Source organism: Sesamum indicum, linkage group LG4 (assembly GCF_026168435.1).
Source record: "Sesamum indicum cultivar Baizhima isolate 11 linkage group LG4, ASM2616843v1, whole genome shotgun sequence".
Taxonomy (NCBI): Eukaryota; Viridiplantae; Streptophyta; class Magnoliopsida; order Lamiales; family Pedaliaceae; genus Sesamum; species Sesamum indicum.
The window spans coordinates 10,184,127-10,199,708 of NC_142660.1; the positions used below are offsets into that span (position 1 = coordinate 10,184,127).

Below are 15,582 nucleotides of genomic sequence, written 5' to 3' on the forward strand. Positions count from 1 at the left end.
AATGACCATTTCGAATTTTCCTATATATGTTCCTTTTATTTGTATTTAATCTCACTGTCTTCTTGTATTCTTATATTCTCTCTCTTTTCTCAATCTCTCTTGAATTTTGGATCTCTCACTATCCCTTTAACATTCTTACACTCTTGCTCGTCAATCTCTCTCGATTTTTTCGTTGATCTTTCAAGTTATTTTGATCAGGTAACAACTTGAACCCTTTTTTGTCAATTGAATGCATGTAGTGCTTATTATTTGGTTATATTTGTTCTACTTTTGCCAATTAAATGTAATGTTTGTAATAATATATATAGATATATATATATATATATGTATATATATATCTGTGTAGGACTCATCATGTTAAGACAGTTGAGGAGATGGATGTATGAGAGAACTTGTCAAGGAGGGCAGGTCTTACGCCAGATTTTGAGGAGGGTGTTATTGCATTTTAAGAATGGTTCAAGTTCCAACATGCGTATATGGAAGGTGACAAAATTAAGTGTCTTTATCAGAAGTGCAAAAATGAAGTTTCTAAACACCGAACAAGGCAAATTTTGACTTGTTTATGAAAGAATTTGTGCCAGAGTATTATAATTGGATCTCCCATGGTGAGATGAGGCTGCTCCCTTTGCAGGAGGAGCAAACTCCAGCTGTTCAGGAGGAGGGTACTGGTAGGCACTGGGGTGATGCGGCTTAGATGGATTGTGCACAGAGGATGATTTTTATGCCTTCGGGCCGGCTTTCTAGTTTCTAATCATAACCAAGAGGGTGCACCTGATGATGGTACGAGGTCCTATCCTATTGATGTCAGGCCTAGTTCATATTACAGACAAGACCCCTATGATTATGTGTTTGGGTTGTCATATTGTTTCTACGATGTAGTGCATGCTATCGATAATAGTTGTAGAATGGTTGCACCCAACCACAAATGTTAACAGTTGCTGGTTTGAGCAAACATATGATCAAATATCGCAATGGGCTAATAATATATTGGCCCACGATCACACCCTGCTATAGTACGAAGAAGTTGATAAGAGACTTGGGTTTACCTATTGAGAAGATTGATGCATGTAAGAAAGGTTGCATGTTGTGCTGGGAGGACAACATTGATATTGACTACTGCAAGTTTTGTGGAGAAGCTAGGTAAAACCCAACCAGGGATCAAAATGCAAGAAGATCCCGTATGCCATTCTTAGGTACTCGCCACTTTTCCCTCGATTGCAGAGGTTGTATGCTTCAAAAGCAACTACCAAGCACATGACGTGGCATGCCAACCATCAGATGATGTAGGGATCCATGTGTCTTTCGTCTGATGCAGAGGCATGGAGGCTTTTCGACCAGACATATACCGGTTTTGCAGTAGAGCCCCATAATTTTAGACTTGGTTTATGCACGGATGGGTTAGCACCGCACGGGCAGTACGGTCATACCTATTCGTGTTGGCCCGTTATATTTACACTGTACAATCTCCCACCAGGAATGTACATGAGTTCTGAATATATGTCCGTGATGATGGTTGTATGCAAAAACAAGGCTCGAAGAATAATTGATGACTCTCGATGGGCCAAAATAGCATTTCAGCTAGAGGAAATCATACCTACTCCACAATTGTTATAGACAATCCAAAGTACAACCTGTATGATCCAAATGATATACAGTTAATCATTGATCTTTCCACACATCAACATAGAGCAAGTACATCGCTCGGCAAATGGTGAATCTAATGATGAATGTGTCGAAGATAACTTTGATGCAGATTATGAGACTGAAAAGTCAATAATTACAATTGAGTCTTTAGTATTTAGTTATCGTTCTTATTTATAATGAAAAAACTTAAGTTTATTCATTCTATTAATTATACATTTTTAAAAAAATTAAATAGTATTGGAACAATTTTCTTCATTAGGAATGATTTTTTAACGTAAACCGTCCTAGAAACAGGAACAATTTTATACGTTTACCATTCTCCTAGAACCATTCCATAGTGTATGGGACATTAGTGAAATTTCCAGTAGGAACGATTTTCCTCGTATTACCGTTCCAAAATCTATTCCACCGTGCCAAAAAAAAGGGAGGATAATTCAAAGATTGAAATGGTTATTTCAATTTGACCGCTCAAATAAGAGTTCCATAATAATTTCATTTGGCGCCTCATGAAGAAAAAGGTGGGAAGTTTACAATTTGGATTAGTTGTGGGTTAATAGACAGTTCCTAATTGTAAAATGTCACAAATCATTTTGAAATATACTAAGAAATGTTTCGTATATGTTTCGGTTATGATATTTCAACATCCGCAAGCCTGATTAATTGAAACTTAAACGCGTATAACATTATGTAATATATGAATATATCTAGAGGTTTTGATTTAAAATCACATGGCCTGATTGGCAGTTTCACCATTTTGAATCTCATTTATTATGAACTAAATACGATATCTCAGTATCCATGTAACAAAAATGTCCAAAACTTGATTAAATGTAGTCTTTTGTCTATTTAATCAAATCTAATGGTTTAAAATTTTAACAATTTGATTAGGCGATGCAATACAACAGTATAACATGCTAGTTACATCTATGTGATACTAACAATTTTGGATATACAAATATAATCGATATAGTGAACATATATCAATCTCATGAAAAATATATTATGTTTTCAATGGTCTTAATTAATTCATTGTATACTTTCTTTGCTCATTAACGTGTCTGGCACGGATTTTCCTTCATTTTCATTTTTTTTCATAAAATGAATATATATACTTGGAATTTTAATTGGAACGGTTTCTTTATACTGATCTTTATACAATGTCATTTCTAGGTAAAATGATGTTCCAATATGAGTTCTAAAATATTACCAATCTAAACGAAACAAAACGGTGTCGTTTTCTTAGTAAAGGAACGGTCTTGGGAACAGTTTATTAATACCTGACCGTTACAAGATCGTCCCAAAATTCTAATATATATGTGATACTTAGCAGTTTTTTCTCACTTTTCTTCTTCCTTATCTCTCTCTCTCCTCTCTCTCTCTCTCTCTCTCTACCGATTGTTCTCCCCCCCCCCCCAAATCCCGCATCCACCGGCCTCTGCCACCCGCTTCCAGCCACCAGAGGCGCCTCAGCCATTTCCTCAAGTAGGAAAAATATTTTTCTGTATTTTTCTTATTTTTTTTTAATTTTTGTGAAAATGTTTGTGTAATGTTTCAGAAAATATTTGTGATTTTTTTTATTTTTCTGATATTTGAAATGCGTTGTTAAAAACGATATTATACACTGTGTCCTCTATGTTCACAATGATCAACGACTTGAACTATATATGTTTAAACTGTACTAATATTATTTTAATTCCCAAGTGCCCTCAACTAACCTTCTTGACGTAATTTCGCCCGATTACCCTATCCAATTATTTCTAAAAGATAGGATCCAAAATCACTGCAAATCCGCTAAAATGTCTACTATATTTCATTATATCTCCTAGTCAATCAGCTTTTATTCCTGACCAATTAATTACAAATAATATTTTACTGGCATTTGAAAATAAACAGTTTTTGAAAACTTGAACCACAAGAAATTTACATGCCCCTTAAACTTTATATTAGCAAGATAATTTACATGCCCCTTAAATGATATCCCGCACGCCTTGACAACACCAAATAGAAAGACAAAATGTGCATTGGTGCAAGAATTTTTTTCTGAGATCAGAAGAAAAATAAAATAGAGATAGGATCAAGATAAAAGAAGGGATTATTTAGTACACAAAAATTACTATTCATTTTTAAATTATATTTTTTATATATATAAATATGTATATATATATATTGTATGTTTAATATTGTATTTTTAGAAGACAAAAAATACTATTCATTATCAAAACATGTCTCTTTTATATTATATATAAGTGTATATATATGTATATTATATATAAAAAGTTGACCAACAAAAAACCACACAGATAGGTGTAAAAAATATAAAAACAAACACCCGGTGTATTTTATCCTGTCTCGAAAAATGCCAAAACATAAAACCAAAAATAATGTTGGGTTATCGGGAAATGATAAAGAAAAACGAACCAACTTTTAAAATGATAGTACAGGCAATAAATAAAGGATAAATTATATTTTGCCATTCAAATTATGCTCGTTTTTATTTTTTGTCATCGAATTTTTTTTTTTTTTGTCAACTTACCATCTCAACTTTGATAAATTTGCACTTTGTCAAATATGTGCATATTTTTATTGATTTTCTGCCTGAAAAACATCACATACTGTACATATGTAAAAAATATCACATCACATGTACACTACATTTAATGTTTTTTTGATAAAAAACTTGGTTGAAAAAATAATTATAAATGGTAAAGTACAAAATTTTATATGATAAATTAACAAAAAAAAAATTAGATGTCAAAATATAAAAACAATCATAGTTTGAATGACAAAATGTAATTAATTTTAAAATAAAAAAAATAAATACATTTTACCAACACATAATTGATCTCAACAAATGGATGACTACCTTGTCCATTTGATAAAATACAGAACTACATGGAATTGATGCAAAACAGTCAATACGACAATCCTTTTAGCAACACGACGTCACTTTCATAGGAAAATCGCCAAAAAAGGGAGAAAACCTTTTTGCTCAACCAAAAGGCTGCCAAACACAAACCGAGCGCACATCAACCCAGTATACATTAATACGACGTCATTTCATAAGCACGCGATTGCCAAGCAATCCTGTTTTTCCCAAGTATTAAACCCCGACCAAGGTCCATTGTAAGATAACAAAATATTAATATGAGACCTTCCAATGTTGTCTTTTACATAGTGAAGATGATGACAAGTAAACAGTGAACATGATGATATATATATACCATATGAAAAAGAAGTCTTAGATTAGAATTAATGAGTCTCATCTATTCTCAAACTATTTATGAGTAATTCACGACCTCACCAATCACTACGAGTTAGCAAAACAACAGTAACTACTTTTGCATTTATCTGCTACAACACCAAAATCAACTCGTTGTGGGGTATTAGTACACAAACAGATGCTTTTGCTTTAGAAGTCGAAGCCCCGTTGCTTTGTGTTTGTGTAAATGTTTAACTTAGCAGAAATCCTGCTCAATTAGCTCCAAGAAAGTCACGTGAAACAATAGAGAGAAGCTCAGTGTTCAACATTGATCTTCTCCCTATGCTTTACGCATGGTTCATTTCCAATATCACAGGGCATTATGTCCCAATTGCTTCTCTGATCCCAATCGTGTCTTTGGGTGCCGCATCTCTCCAACCCACCAAAACTCCCGACTTGGCTCCTTATATCCTCAAACTCATCAGCGTCAACAGTTTGACGTTTCCCACCTGTCTCCGTATCAAAGGCCCTGTTTGGCATCTCACTACTTATCGTTTGGCCCAAGTACGATGACACATCAATGCTAGCATATGAATCAATTTTAGCAATTGCCCGGAAGTTATTCCGGGAACTGGGGATCTTAGCGCAGAATACTTCCTTGAAATTACGAACGAATCCAAGGTTATAAGGATTCATCTTGCGATCATATTGATATCGGAAATTCTCATACGTCGTCTGATGGAAACGAAGATGAAGAAGAAAGATACTCTTAAACGTCGAAGACTGCAAAAATCAAACTGAAATAAACGGCAGAAGATAAAGACAGAACCTGGTTTGTCGAGATCAAGTACAGGTGAAATGTGGTGAGGCCTCCGACGAACCAACAGACCACGAAAGTATATATGATGAGAATTCCTGAAATAGGTGATTTTTCGACAGCCCTCCAGACACTACAGTTGTTCTTGTCCATTACACTCTTGACGTTTAGCAAGCATAAAACTAGAACATACACGCATAGCAGGGTTGTGGAGGACACAAACATGAAAAAGTACCTGTAATTCCTCTGTCATAGAGCAACAAGTTCGTCATCATGGTATATGAGAACAAACTCAATCAACAAATTAACTAGGAACCTGCTCAGTTTTTATGAAATAATAGGTACAACGCAGCAACACTTGCATAGAAGAAGCTATAAATTGCAGAAATCAAAGTACGTACAAGAATGTTGAATGCCCCATATAAATTTAAATAGATTATGGATCCTATATGAGTTCTAATGGATCCTACATGGGTTCTTCATGTTAATAGAATTGATGAAAGATATTAGTAATATTATATTCATGAGTTCATTATGGGTCCTATATGGGTTGGTGATGGGTCTTAAATTCATTAGAATTTGAGTTAATTATACTATATATTACTAACTATTTTTATATTTCTTACTTTTCACATTTTTTATGAGAAACAAAATTTTCAAAATTTATTTTGAAAATTCATAATTCAATTTTAGAAAGAATTATGGAGAAATTGATTGCACAACTATTCGTCTCATGATTTATTTCAAAAAATATGGTATTTTTAATACTTTACAAGCTTTTCATTTTATATTGAACAAATAAATCTTTGATGTAACCTGATTATTTTCCACAAACAATGAATAATACAAATTTAATCGTATTATATTACATTACAAGTTGTATTAAAAATATTGTCATCTTATTATTATCCGAAAATTTTAAATTTGTAAATATTAAATATAAAAAAATGGGTACCATTGACCCAACCCGACTCATTTGTACCCAATCTATTTTCAACCCGTTAATTCAAACCCAGCTCATATTGAACCCAACCTATTTCGACCCAATCCAAATTCGATCTAACCCGCCTATTTGGCACCCCTAATTATAGTAACTCCCAAGAAGGTCATAATCACAACTAATCCTTTATAACAAACAATTCTTAATAAAGAAGCTTGCATAAGTAAGCTGCTATTAACCTTTCTAGTACAAATCTTCTACAACAAACATCAATTGGTGGATATTTATCAAACATGTTGGTTACAAGACATCAAGTGAAAAGAAAAAAAAACAAAACAAAACAAAACAACTCATCTAAGAATAAGTAGAAAACAATACTGGAAGGAGGGCACTAACCTTTCCAATGCATTGCCCTACCCATGGGCAATGGTGATCGAAACGCTCAACGCAGTTGTTACATATTGAGCAATGGGAGCATCTTGGTGGCCGGTACAACATGCATGTCTGGCAATATTTAACCTTCACAACTATCCCATTTATTGTTACATTTTTCGTCAGCGGTAAACCAGTAGCACTACTCTGACTGCCAGCCCAATCTGTTGATAAGCTTGAGATATCACAGTCTTCAATCTCAGGAGGGTGAGGATTTCTGGGAATAATACCAGGATCTCCTCCAGACGTGAGAAGCAAAAGAATGATGATCTGCATGAGGAACTAAATAAGGAAGAAGTATAATATATTGCAGATCCATCTGTGTATAGGATGATCACAAAGATTAAGTCTTGTTTGATGCCCAAGTAGAAATAGAGTCTTAATTCCTTAAGCTGCCCATGAGAATATGGATTAATTAAATTGGAGTTGACCAGATGAAAGATAGATAAAAAGCAATTTTAGAACTCCATAACTGCCTGAGTTTTATTATATTTACACCAAACGAAACATTAGATAAGCATCGATCTGTCTCCATTCTATTCATGTATCTGTTGCCTAAGACTATTCTCATTTATGAAGAAGTCTTGAGCTCATGGGAGAATAATAAAATTTCAGGGTAGCAAAGTTCATCGTCATAGGAGCTCCTCGACTACAAACTTTTTAATTATTCTAGTACTTCATGCGCGGCATCACCTCTCATTTGTGATCATAGCTCAAGCAAGCAACTGGGACCAAATGTGTTATTTACTAACTTCATCTAACTAATATCTTACATATTTCTACCACCGAGAGTCTTGTATACGACATAGGTTCATATCCAATTTTTTTTACTTGCTCCGATGTTATTCTGTATAATCAATAATAATGATCAAACGTGAGATGAGAATGGAGGAACTCACATATGCAGTGAATATAACAGAGAGAACTACGACAAGAAGGCCCGGTCCATGGGGAAATGCATTAATAAGGCCTTTGGCAACAAACACCCAGAACAAGATTACTGGAGCAAGGATTAGGGACAACGTGAGGAAAAGAGACCTGACATCTGGACCAAATATGAATCTGCCACCAAAGATAAATTTCTGCAAGATATTAAAAAGAATAAGTTTGCCTCGACATCATAATTTGAGAAGAGGCTTCTATGGTACAAAGACTCTAACCTCTTCTCAATTGAATACATATAGCACAATCCAAGTGTATTTATAGTCAGTAGAAACCGGTACACCATTTGTAATTATTGATAATGACTTAAGGAATCTTCTCAGCTCATCAACTATGAACAAAAGTTGCCTCCTTCAACTCTTTCCCAGATGATATTACTTAATGTCCATCATATTACATCTTGTTATGCATGCTTGCTATGATGATTCAATTCTTATATAAATTCATACATTTGTCTTTTGTGAAATTTTCTAATCTTTAATTATATATGGACTGAGCTAGAGATGAGATGGAGACAACCTTGATTTTCATGTTACTAGCATGTGGTGTGCATGTATGAATTAAACAAAAACATAAATGGTTTGTCATTGAGCAATTTCATTTCTGCATGATGCGTAGTAGGAGCTAAAAAACACAAACAAACAAAGACCATCAATCATGAGATCCAATAATTGTCATATCCCTCTTACAATATAAAGAAAACTGAAAGTCATTTCTTTTCCAAGTTTAATTCATATAGTTAGCCTGCCATCAATATTGGTTTTACAGGGATTATCCTTTTGTTCTATGAAAGAAGGAAGGAAGGAATGACATTGAGTTGCAACAAGAAAAACACAAGGAGAAACAACAACATACATTTCTTCCTTTCCAAACTTGATATAAGCGTAGTGGAGGGCCATCATCAACAATAATTTGCCGCTTGTTAGAGTGGGAAATGTGGTGGCGAGGTAGGGGAGGCGAAAACATGGCTAATGCTATTCTGTTCTGCTTAACCAATAGAGATATTCCATAGACTCCCCCCACAAACACAAGATTTCTTGTCAGCCTTCCATCTGCCAGCAAACACATACATACATACATACATTATCACAGAATATCCAATAAATATTGCTACACTGAAGATGATAATTCAAGAAAATGTCAAAAACTCAAATAGGCATTAATCAAATTGAAAATAGAGAAATGCCCATGTCAAGATGTTACCGAATTCTGGTGCCCTGAAAGGCAAAGCCCAAAACGAGAGAAGGAAGAAGTAAACCCCCTCTGATCTTGGTTTCTTTATTGAATATTATAATATATTACTATGAAATATGAAAGGTTTAGTTTTTGTTAATATTGGAATAGAAATGAATGAGGCTCTCCCCCTCTCGATCCCTTTTCCGGCCTACTGCAGAAAAACGAAATCTTTTTTTATTTATTTTTTGATTCAAATTGTGAGCTAGAGAGAGAGAATGAGAGAGGGGGTCAAACATAGATGCCATTCTTGTGAATATTAGCCTCAAACGCTACAATAATGCACACAAGATAATACATTCATCAGTTTTTTGCCTACCCCCACCCTCGACTACCCCTCCTCCACAATTCCCGCCTCACCAGTCGCATAGCCGCCTTTCTTTTCTTCCTTCTTTCCATTTTTATTTCAACATCGCAAACGAAAAATCGTACGACGAAAAGACAATGCAATCTATTGACTCTATAGCGGAGAACTGCATGCTTTCTCCGCCTACCATGCCCACTATAGGCCGCCGCCGGCAGAGTAACTAGGCTTCGCCGGCATATTTATAGTACGTAGTAATATGAGTTGAGAAGATGCCATGGGTTGGGATTGTACATTGAAAGTTTGAACGTTCGAATTTGGGAGACAAAAATCATTGATTATTGTCTAAATATATATTTTTATATATAAATATGTATATATATAAATATTTTACGTTTAATGTTGTATTTTTTGGAGACAAAAATTACTGTTTATTGTCAAATTATGTCTGTTTTATATTATGTATATATATAATATATAGAAAATTGAAAAATAAAAAAGTACGCAGATAAGGTGTAAAAATACAAATACAAATGTTGAGTATGTTTTATCTTATCTCGAAAATGCAAAAAGTGCAAATAAATTTTGAGTGCGAATATAATCCAATATTTTTCAAAAAGGATTGAATTATTATTAAATTTAAAGAAACTGTACCTAAACTCTATGTGATTATTATTTGAGTTAAGTTTTAGTTGAATCGAATGCGAGTTTCGACGTTCAAAATAATCGGATATCTTTTTAGCATAATCTACTTCTTTTTTTTCACTAAGTTAATTGATCTCGAGTTAAAATTTTAAAATTTATCGAAGAAATTCTTTTGTTAAAGCTCAGTCTCACTAAGAAAAATAGAAAATTAGCCACAAAAAGGTGGCAATTCTAATATTACTACTAATTATATATATAATTAGTGATAACTTTTTTTTTACTTTGTCACAAAAATAAAATTTATAATTTCAAGTAATCATAATTATTTTATGAAAAGTTATCATTGCCAAGAATTAACAACAAAAATTGTGCATTACAAAACCATCGCTATAAATAATTATTTATTATTATTAGTATTATATTTTTATTTCCATTCCAAATGTGCTACTAATATTATTTTTCATTTCCTTATTTTTCATTTCAAAAAATAAGTACGAGTGCTTCTCAAGAGCACTACAATTGCACAAGACACAATCAGTGTTGGGGATGGATAGCCATGTTTTGTCTGCAGTAAAAAATAGCCCAAGGATTGCAAGTCACAAGATAAGGTTATTACGCACTATCTTAGAAGGCCTTGACAATAATCCCGCTCGAAGGACCTTTTTGATAAGATCGCATTTTGTGCTTATTTCATGTACTATTTTAGCCTATTTTGTGATCAAATGCTCCTAATTAAATATTATTTTGCAGCATTAGGACAAAAGAATTGAAAATTGAAGAAAAGCACCAAAATGAAAATTCAAACAAGACTCAAACTCAATTTTTGGCAAGAGTTTGGAGCTGCTTAGACTACCTCTGATGAAGGAAGAGTTTAACTAGGATTATAATTTTATCTCTATAAGTTTTTTATTTCAACTAGGAATCTACTTCTAATCCTAGTAGAACTAGATATCTAGCTATTATAAATAGGTGATGTAATTCACTTTAAGAGACAACTTTTGAATTCTTCTATTTCTCTACGTTTTTATAATATTTTCTTACTTTGCTTTTCATACGTTCTTCCATTAGCATGTCTAGCTAGTTCTCTTATTTCGATTGAAGATTTGGTGATTGCTTAAATCCAACGAGTTGTAAGATCTAATTTATGCTTTCTACTTTTATTCATGTTGGTATTTGTGTTGTTCTTTGTGCTTTTATTACAAATAATCTGATTTATTGTCAAGAATATTTGCCTAGCCAATTGAACTTACAAATCCGTAATTGTTTGTTTAGTTCAATAACTAGTGGTAACATCGCATAATTGATTATGTAGAAGTTTTCGATTATGTTGTGGGGAATGCACAATCTAACTTAAATAAATCATCGTAGGAATTTATTGGTTAGAATTGGGCCTGTCTAGTTCTTAATGTTGTCGGTAAATTAAATCTTGAGGATGTTCCCAAGGTTGTTTACTGATTAGGGATTTAGTCAACGGACGTTCCTTGACTATCCACAAGGTAAGGAAAGGTGAGGTTGTTAGGTCGTACCAATGGCCATAACCAATTTATCAATCATGAATAATTGTTATCTTTGCATATATGATCGACCGTGGAATTAAGCATGATCCTATCTTTAACTGGAATACTCTTCTCTTATATTTATCTCTTCTCATTTTATTAGTTTTTTAGTTTTATTCTTCTTCACAATCAAAACTCCCCCTAATTATTTTCATTTTTGAAGGAATTAATTTAAAACCAATCTCTGTGGATTCGATCCTACTCACACATCTACAAAAGTATTCGTAGAAATTATTTTTGGTGGATTCGACACCCATCACTTTTCTTATGGGGTTGCAAAGAGTTTATATAAGTAGCAAAATTAGAAACCCAACCTCAGTATTAACAATACAAAAAAATCATTTTATTGGAATGGTTTTTTTTTTTTTAATTTGTAGCGCATTTTTTTTTTTTGTAATGGTTAGGCCTACTGGGCCTAAACGAGACGTTACAAAGTATTAGTAATGGCTTGGCAAAAATTTATTACAATTTGTAACGGCTTTTGTAACGGTTGATTGTAGCCATTACAAAATTAGTAACATGAAAAAAAATTAATTTGGAATGGCATTTGTAATGGCTAGGTTGGATTTGATATAATTGTTATTGTAACGGCCTTTGTAACACATTTAAGTATGATTTTGCCAGATATTTGGATGGTTTTTGTAATAATCTTTATAACTGTTTTGTATTATATTTGTATTTGTTTGGTACTGCATTTGTAACTGTTTTTTCACTGCTTTTGTTATAGTTTTTGAAACGGCCTAGTTTATAATTAGTAACTATTTTTGGCACGTTCTTTGTAACGGCCTGACGATTTTATATTTTATTATTGTATTACAATATTTATTATTTTCTAATATATTTAAAAAATTATTTCATTTAATATTATTTAATATATTTTAAAAAATATTTTATTTAATATATTTTAATTTTTTTCGTAAATTAAGTAAATAAATTTATATAAAACACACATAATATAACAAAAATAATAATAATTTAATTACAATAATTAAAATATTATTACAAAATCATATTTTTACAAACTACCAAAATTATTATCCCCAGCTGCCGCTTGTTTGTCGTCATCGCCGGGTGCTAAGGGATCAGTTGGAGGCTTGGGCGCTAGACAATCGGGTTAGTTGGGATCGATGCTTCTGATGTAGCGCTCGAGTGCCAACACCCGATCATCTACGTTGGGGCACTGCGGCTGTCGTGGCGAGGGCGAGGAAGCAATCGACTGGGTCGCTTGGGATGGTCTAATAATCGAGTGGTAGGGCTTGGAGCCAAGACCGAATACTCAGTCCCTCTTCCGGTCATCCACTGCTGACATCCAGACCTGCTGCATGTTCGGTGCCACGAAGCCTTGAGAGGACAATGGAGGATCTTCATTTGTTGTTCAGTTGTCTCTGGCGTTCCTCCGTCATCCTAAAAAAAAAATCTCTTGCTAACATGTTAAATAATTAGATTAAAAAAATAATCTAAAATTAAAAGAATAAATTACGTAAATATTTTTAATTACTTACCGCGACCTCCTCCGCCCTCGAGCCGCTCCACTGGTTGTTCTCCTTTTTCTGGTGCACCTTCTTGAACACCTCCATCTGAGAGACGGGGCGTCCAAGTTGTGTCCCATGTTTAAAAATCAATATAAAAATAATTAGAAATAAATAAAATAAATAAAATTACTAATATTATTTGAAATACTAACCATCTTCCGCTTGTGCGCCCCAACGGATGACTACCCCCGCGGTAGATGGTTGCAGCTGCTTTCGAGTTGGCGGCCCAATTTACCTTATTCTTGGCCAACTGTGCTGGAATTCTAGAATTTTGGGCTCGACCAGAATTTGAGGAGCTAGCGCCAGATCTCCTCGGCCAACCACAGTGGTCGAGCCAACTGGTTTCGTCCATCAGCGAACCGCTTTTACAGGAACTTCCTCGCCTGCGACTTGACGAGCTTGAACATCGACTCGATGTCACAGTCCCACGAGTACGACATCTGAAAAATTCACAAAAAAAATTATATAAATATTTAATTTTGAAAATATACACATTACTTAAAATTAAATAATATTATTAGTACCTTCAATTTTTGGAACCAAAATAGCTGGTGCTCCTGTGGGATCTGCGATATGTTGGCCCAAGGATGCGGATAATGCCCTTTGACTGCTGAATTGATGCCCATGTGAAAATCACAATTGGACCTGAAAATAATAATTAAATATTAAAATTAATTCAAAAATAAAAAATATCAAATCAATTAAGAACAAATTTTATACATATCTCGCATTTTCGAAGGCTGATGAAACACCTTTGGGCCATTGGGGGAAGTAGTGGCGCTGCTAGTGGTGCATCCCTCGGCCTCGCCAGGGCCTGTGTACTGCTGGCCCCCACCGCCTCATCTGACCCCACTGTGGGGGAGTCTGTAGGTATCGGCGGGGGCTAGGAGACTCCCTTCGAGGATGCGACGGCTGGAGGTGCATTCGCTGGCTCATCTCGAGGAGGGCTGGGAAGGCCACGGCTGCGGGCGCGAGCACGACCTCGACCCCGAGGTAGTGGAGCACTGATTGTCATTATCTATAATTTAAAAATTCATTAAAATTCAAAACACATATTCGTATTTTATTATTGAATAAATTAAATTTTTCATAATTTCCCAAAAATAAGGTCCAAATTTTGCCTACAAATTAAATTTAGGTCCCTGCTTTTCCTAAAATTGCATTGGCGTCCTAAAATATGGAAAGTATTTGTGTTTTCTAGCAAATTGAATTAAGGGATTCCATATCCGGTGTGGTGGACGTGTCTTTAGAGGGCTTCTACATTGAAGTCTCACGTGAACGGATCAACGAACAAATACATGTGCCAATCGAATAGTTACCATATTCGTTGGGACAATATTGCCTAAATAAAGATTTCTTAAATGGTTCTCAAAACCGCCAATCTAATTGGCTTTTGGTCACCTATTCCAACACAAATTACATTGCAGTCCTTAATTTTCTAATAATTTCATAAAAATCCTATTATCCTAAAATTACATTAACATCCTCTAATTTTCAAAAAACTTCATTTAGATGCATAATTTTCCTAAAAATTGCATTGTAGTCCTTAATTTTCTAATAATTTGCCTCTTTTCCTAAATTATATTATTGTCCTCTAATTTATAAAAAATTACATGCATATGTAATAAAATTACATATAAAGTTGAGAAAATTACAAAAAAAATTTAGAAAATTGCAGAAATTTACAGAAAATAAAAAACATGCAGAAATTATGAAAAATTTCTGAATTTTTTAAAATTATAGAAAATAAAAAAAATTAAAAATTATGAAAAATTTCTATTTTTTTTAAATTACAGAAAATAACAAAATAGTTTAGAAATTATGAAAAATTTCTGATTTTGTCTGAAATTACAGAAATATTTTTTCTCAGAATTTATTGAAAAATTCTGATTTTTTTTAAATTACAGAAATTCCCAAAAAAAATTCAAAAATTATGATATTTTTTTTAAATTCAGAAATTTCCAAGCATCATCATCATCATCATCATCATAAATTACAGAATTTAAAAAATTGGCAAAATTTTTTAGAATTTTCAAAAATTCGAAAATTTTTTAATAATTCAAATTAGTTTTTAAAATTTATAAAATATAAATTTGTTTAAAATTTCACACATTTAACAATAAATATTACACCTAAAATCATAAAAAAATTAAAGAAAAGAAGAAAAAAACTAAATAAACTGACCTGGCTTCGGACGATGCTAGGGGTGGGAGAAGGGAGGTGGGACAGTGGAGGGGGTGGGAGGAAGGGAGAAGAGAAGAGAGAGAGAGGGGGGTAGGGGCAGTGGTTGGCGGTGGAGGTGGGGCAGGCGTTGTGAGAGAGAGAGAGAGTAAGAAGA

General features: G+C 33.6%; 1 protein-coding gene and 1 long non-coding RNA gene across 3 annotated transcripts; both read right to left on the reverse strand.

Moving 5' to 3' along the window:
* Window positions 1-4,804: 4,804 nt before the first annotated feature.
* On the reverse strand, window positions 4,805-9,732 carry LOC105160160 (putative protein S-acyltransferase 7). Of its 2 annotated transcripts, none has more exons than XM_088879804.1 (6): window positions 9,568-9,732; window positions 8,830-9,026; window positions 7,932-8,114; window positions 6,997-7,302; window positions 5,673-5,906; window positions 4,805-5,578 (listed from the first exon to the last, which is right to left on the reverse strand). In XM_088879804.1, the coding sequence occupies exons 2-6, from the start codon at window positions 8,938-8,940 to the stop codon at window positions 5,159-5,161; spliced, it is 1,254 nt and encodes a 417-aa protein (XP_088735930.1). In that variant the 5' UTR covers window positions 8,941-9,026; window positions 9,568-9,732; the 3' UTR covers window positions 4,805-5,158. The 2 variants fall into 2 exon arrangements, with proteins under 2 accessions (XP_088735930.1, XP_011075729.1); XM_011077427.3 differs by lacking the exon at window positions 9,568-9,732 and adding an exon at window positions 9,178-9,436.
* Window positions 9,733-12,668: 2,936 nt separating this feature from the next.
* LOC105160161 (uncharacterized) lies at window positions 12,669-15,582 on the reverse strand. The gene is made up of 6 exons (XR_847693.3): window positions 15,429-15,582; window positions 13,997-14,262; window positions 13,769-13,889; window positions 13,397-13,684; window positions 13,215-13,289; window positions 12,669-13,116 (listed from the first exon to the last, which is right to left on the reverse strand). It is a non-coding gene; the product is annotated as an uncharacterized LOC105160161 (long non-coding RNA).

Bases quoted from the DNA above. Each gene is read 5' to 3' on its own strand.
- LOC105160160 (XM_088879804.1), bottom strand. From the start codon at position 8,940: ATGTTTTCGCCTCCCCTACCTCGCCACCACATTTCCCACTCTAACAAG. The intron at 8,115-8,829 runs GTATGTTGTTGT...AATATCTTGCAG, and splicing joins AAGTTTGGAAAGGAAGAAAT to AAATTTATCTTTGGTGGCAG. The intron at 7,303-7,931 runs GTGAGTTCCTCC...TTCCTCATGCAG, and splicing joins CTGTTATATTCACTGCATAT to ATCATCATTCTTTTGCTTCT.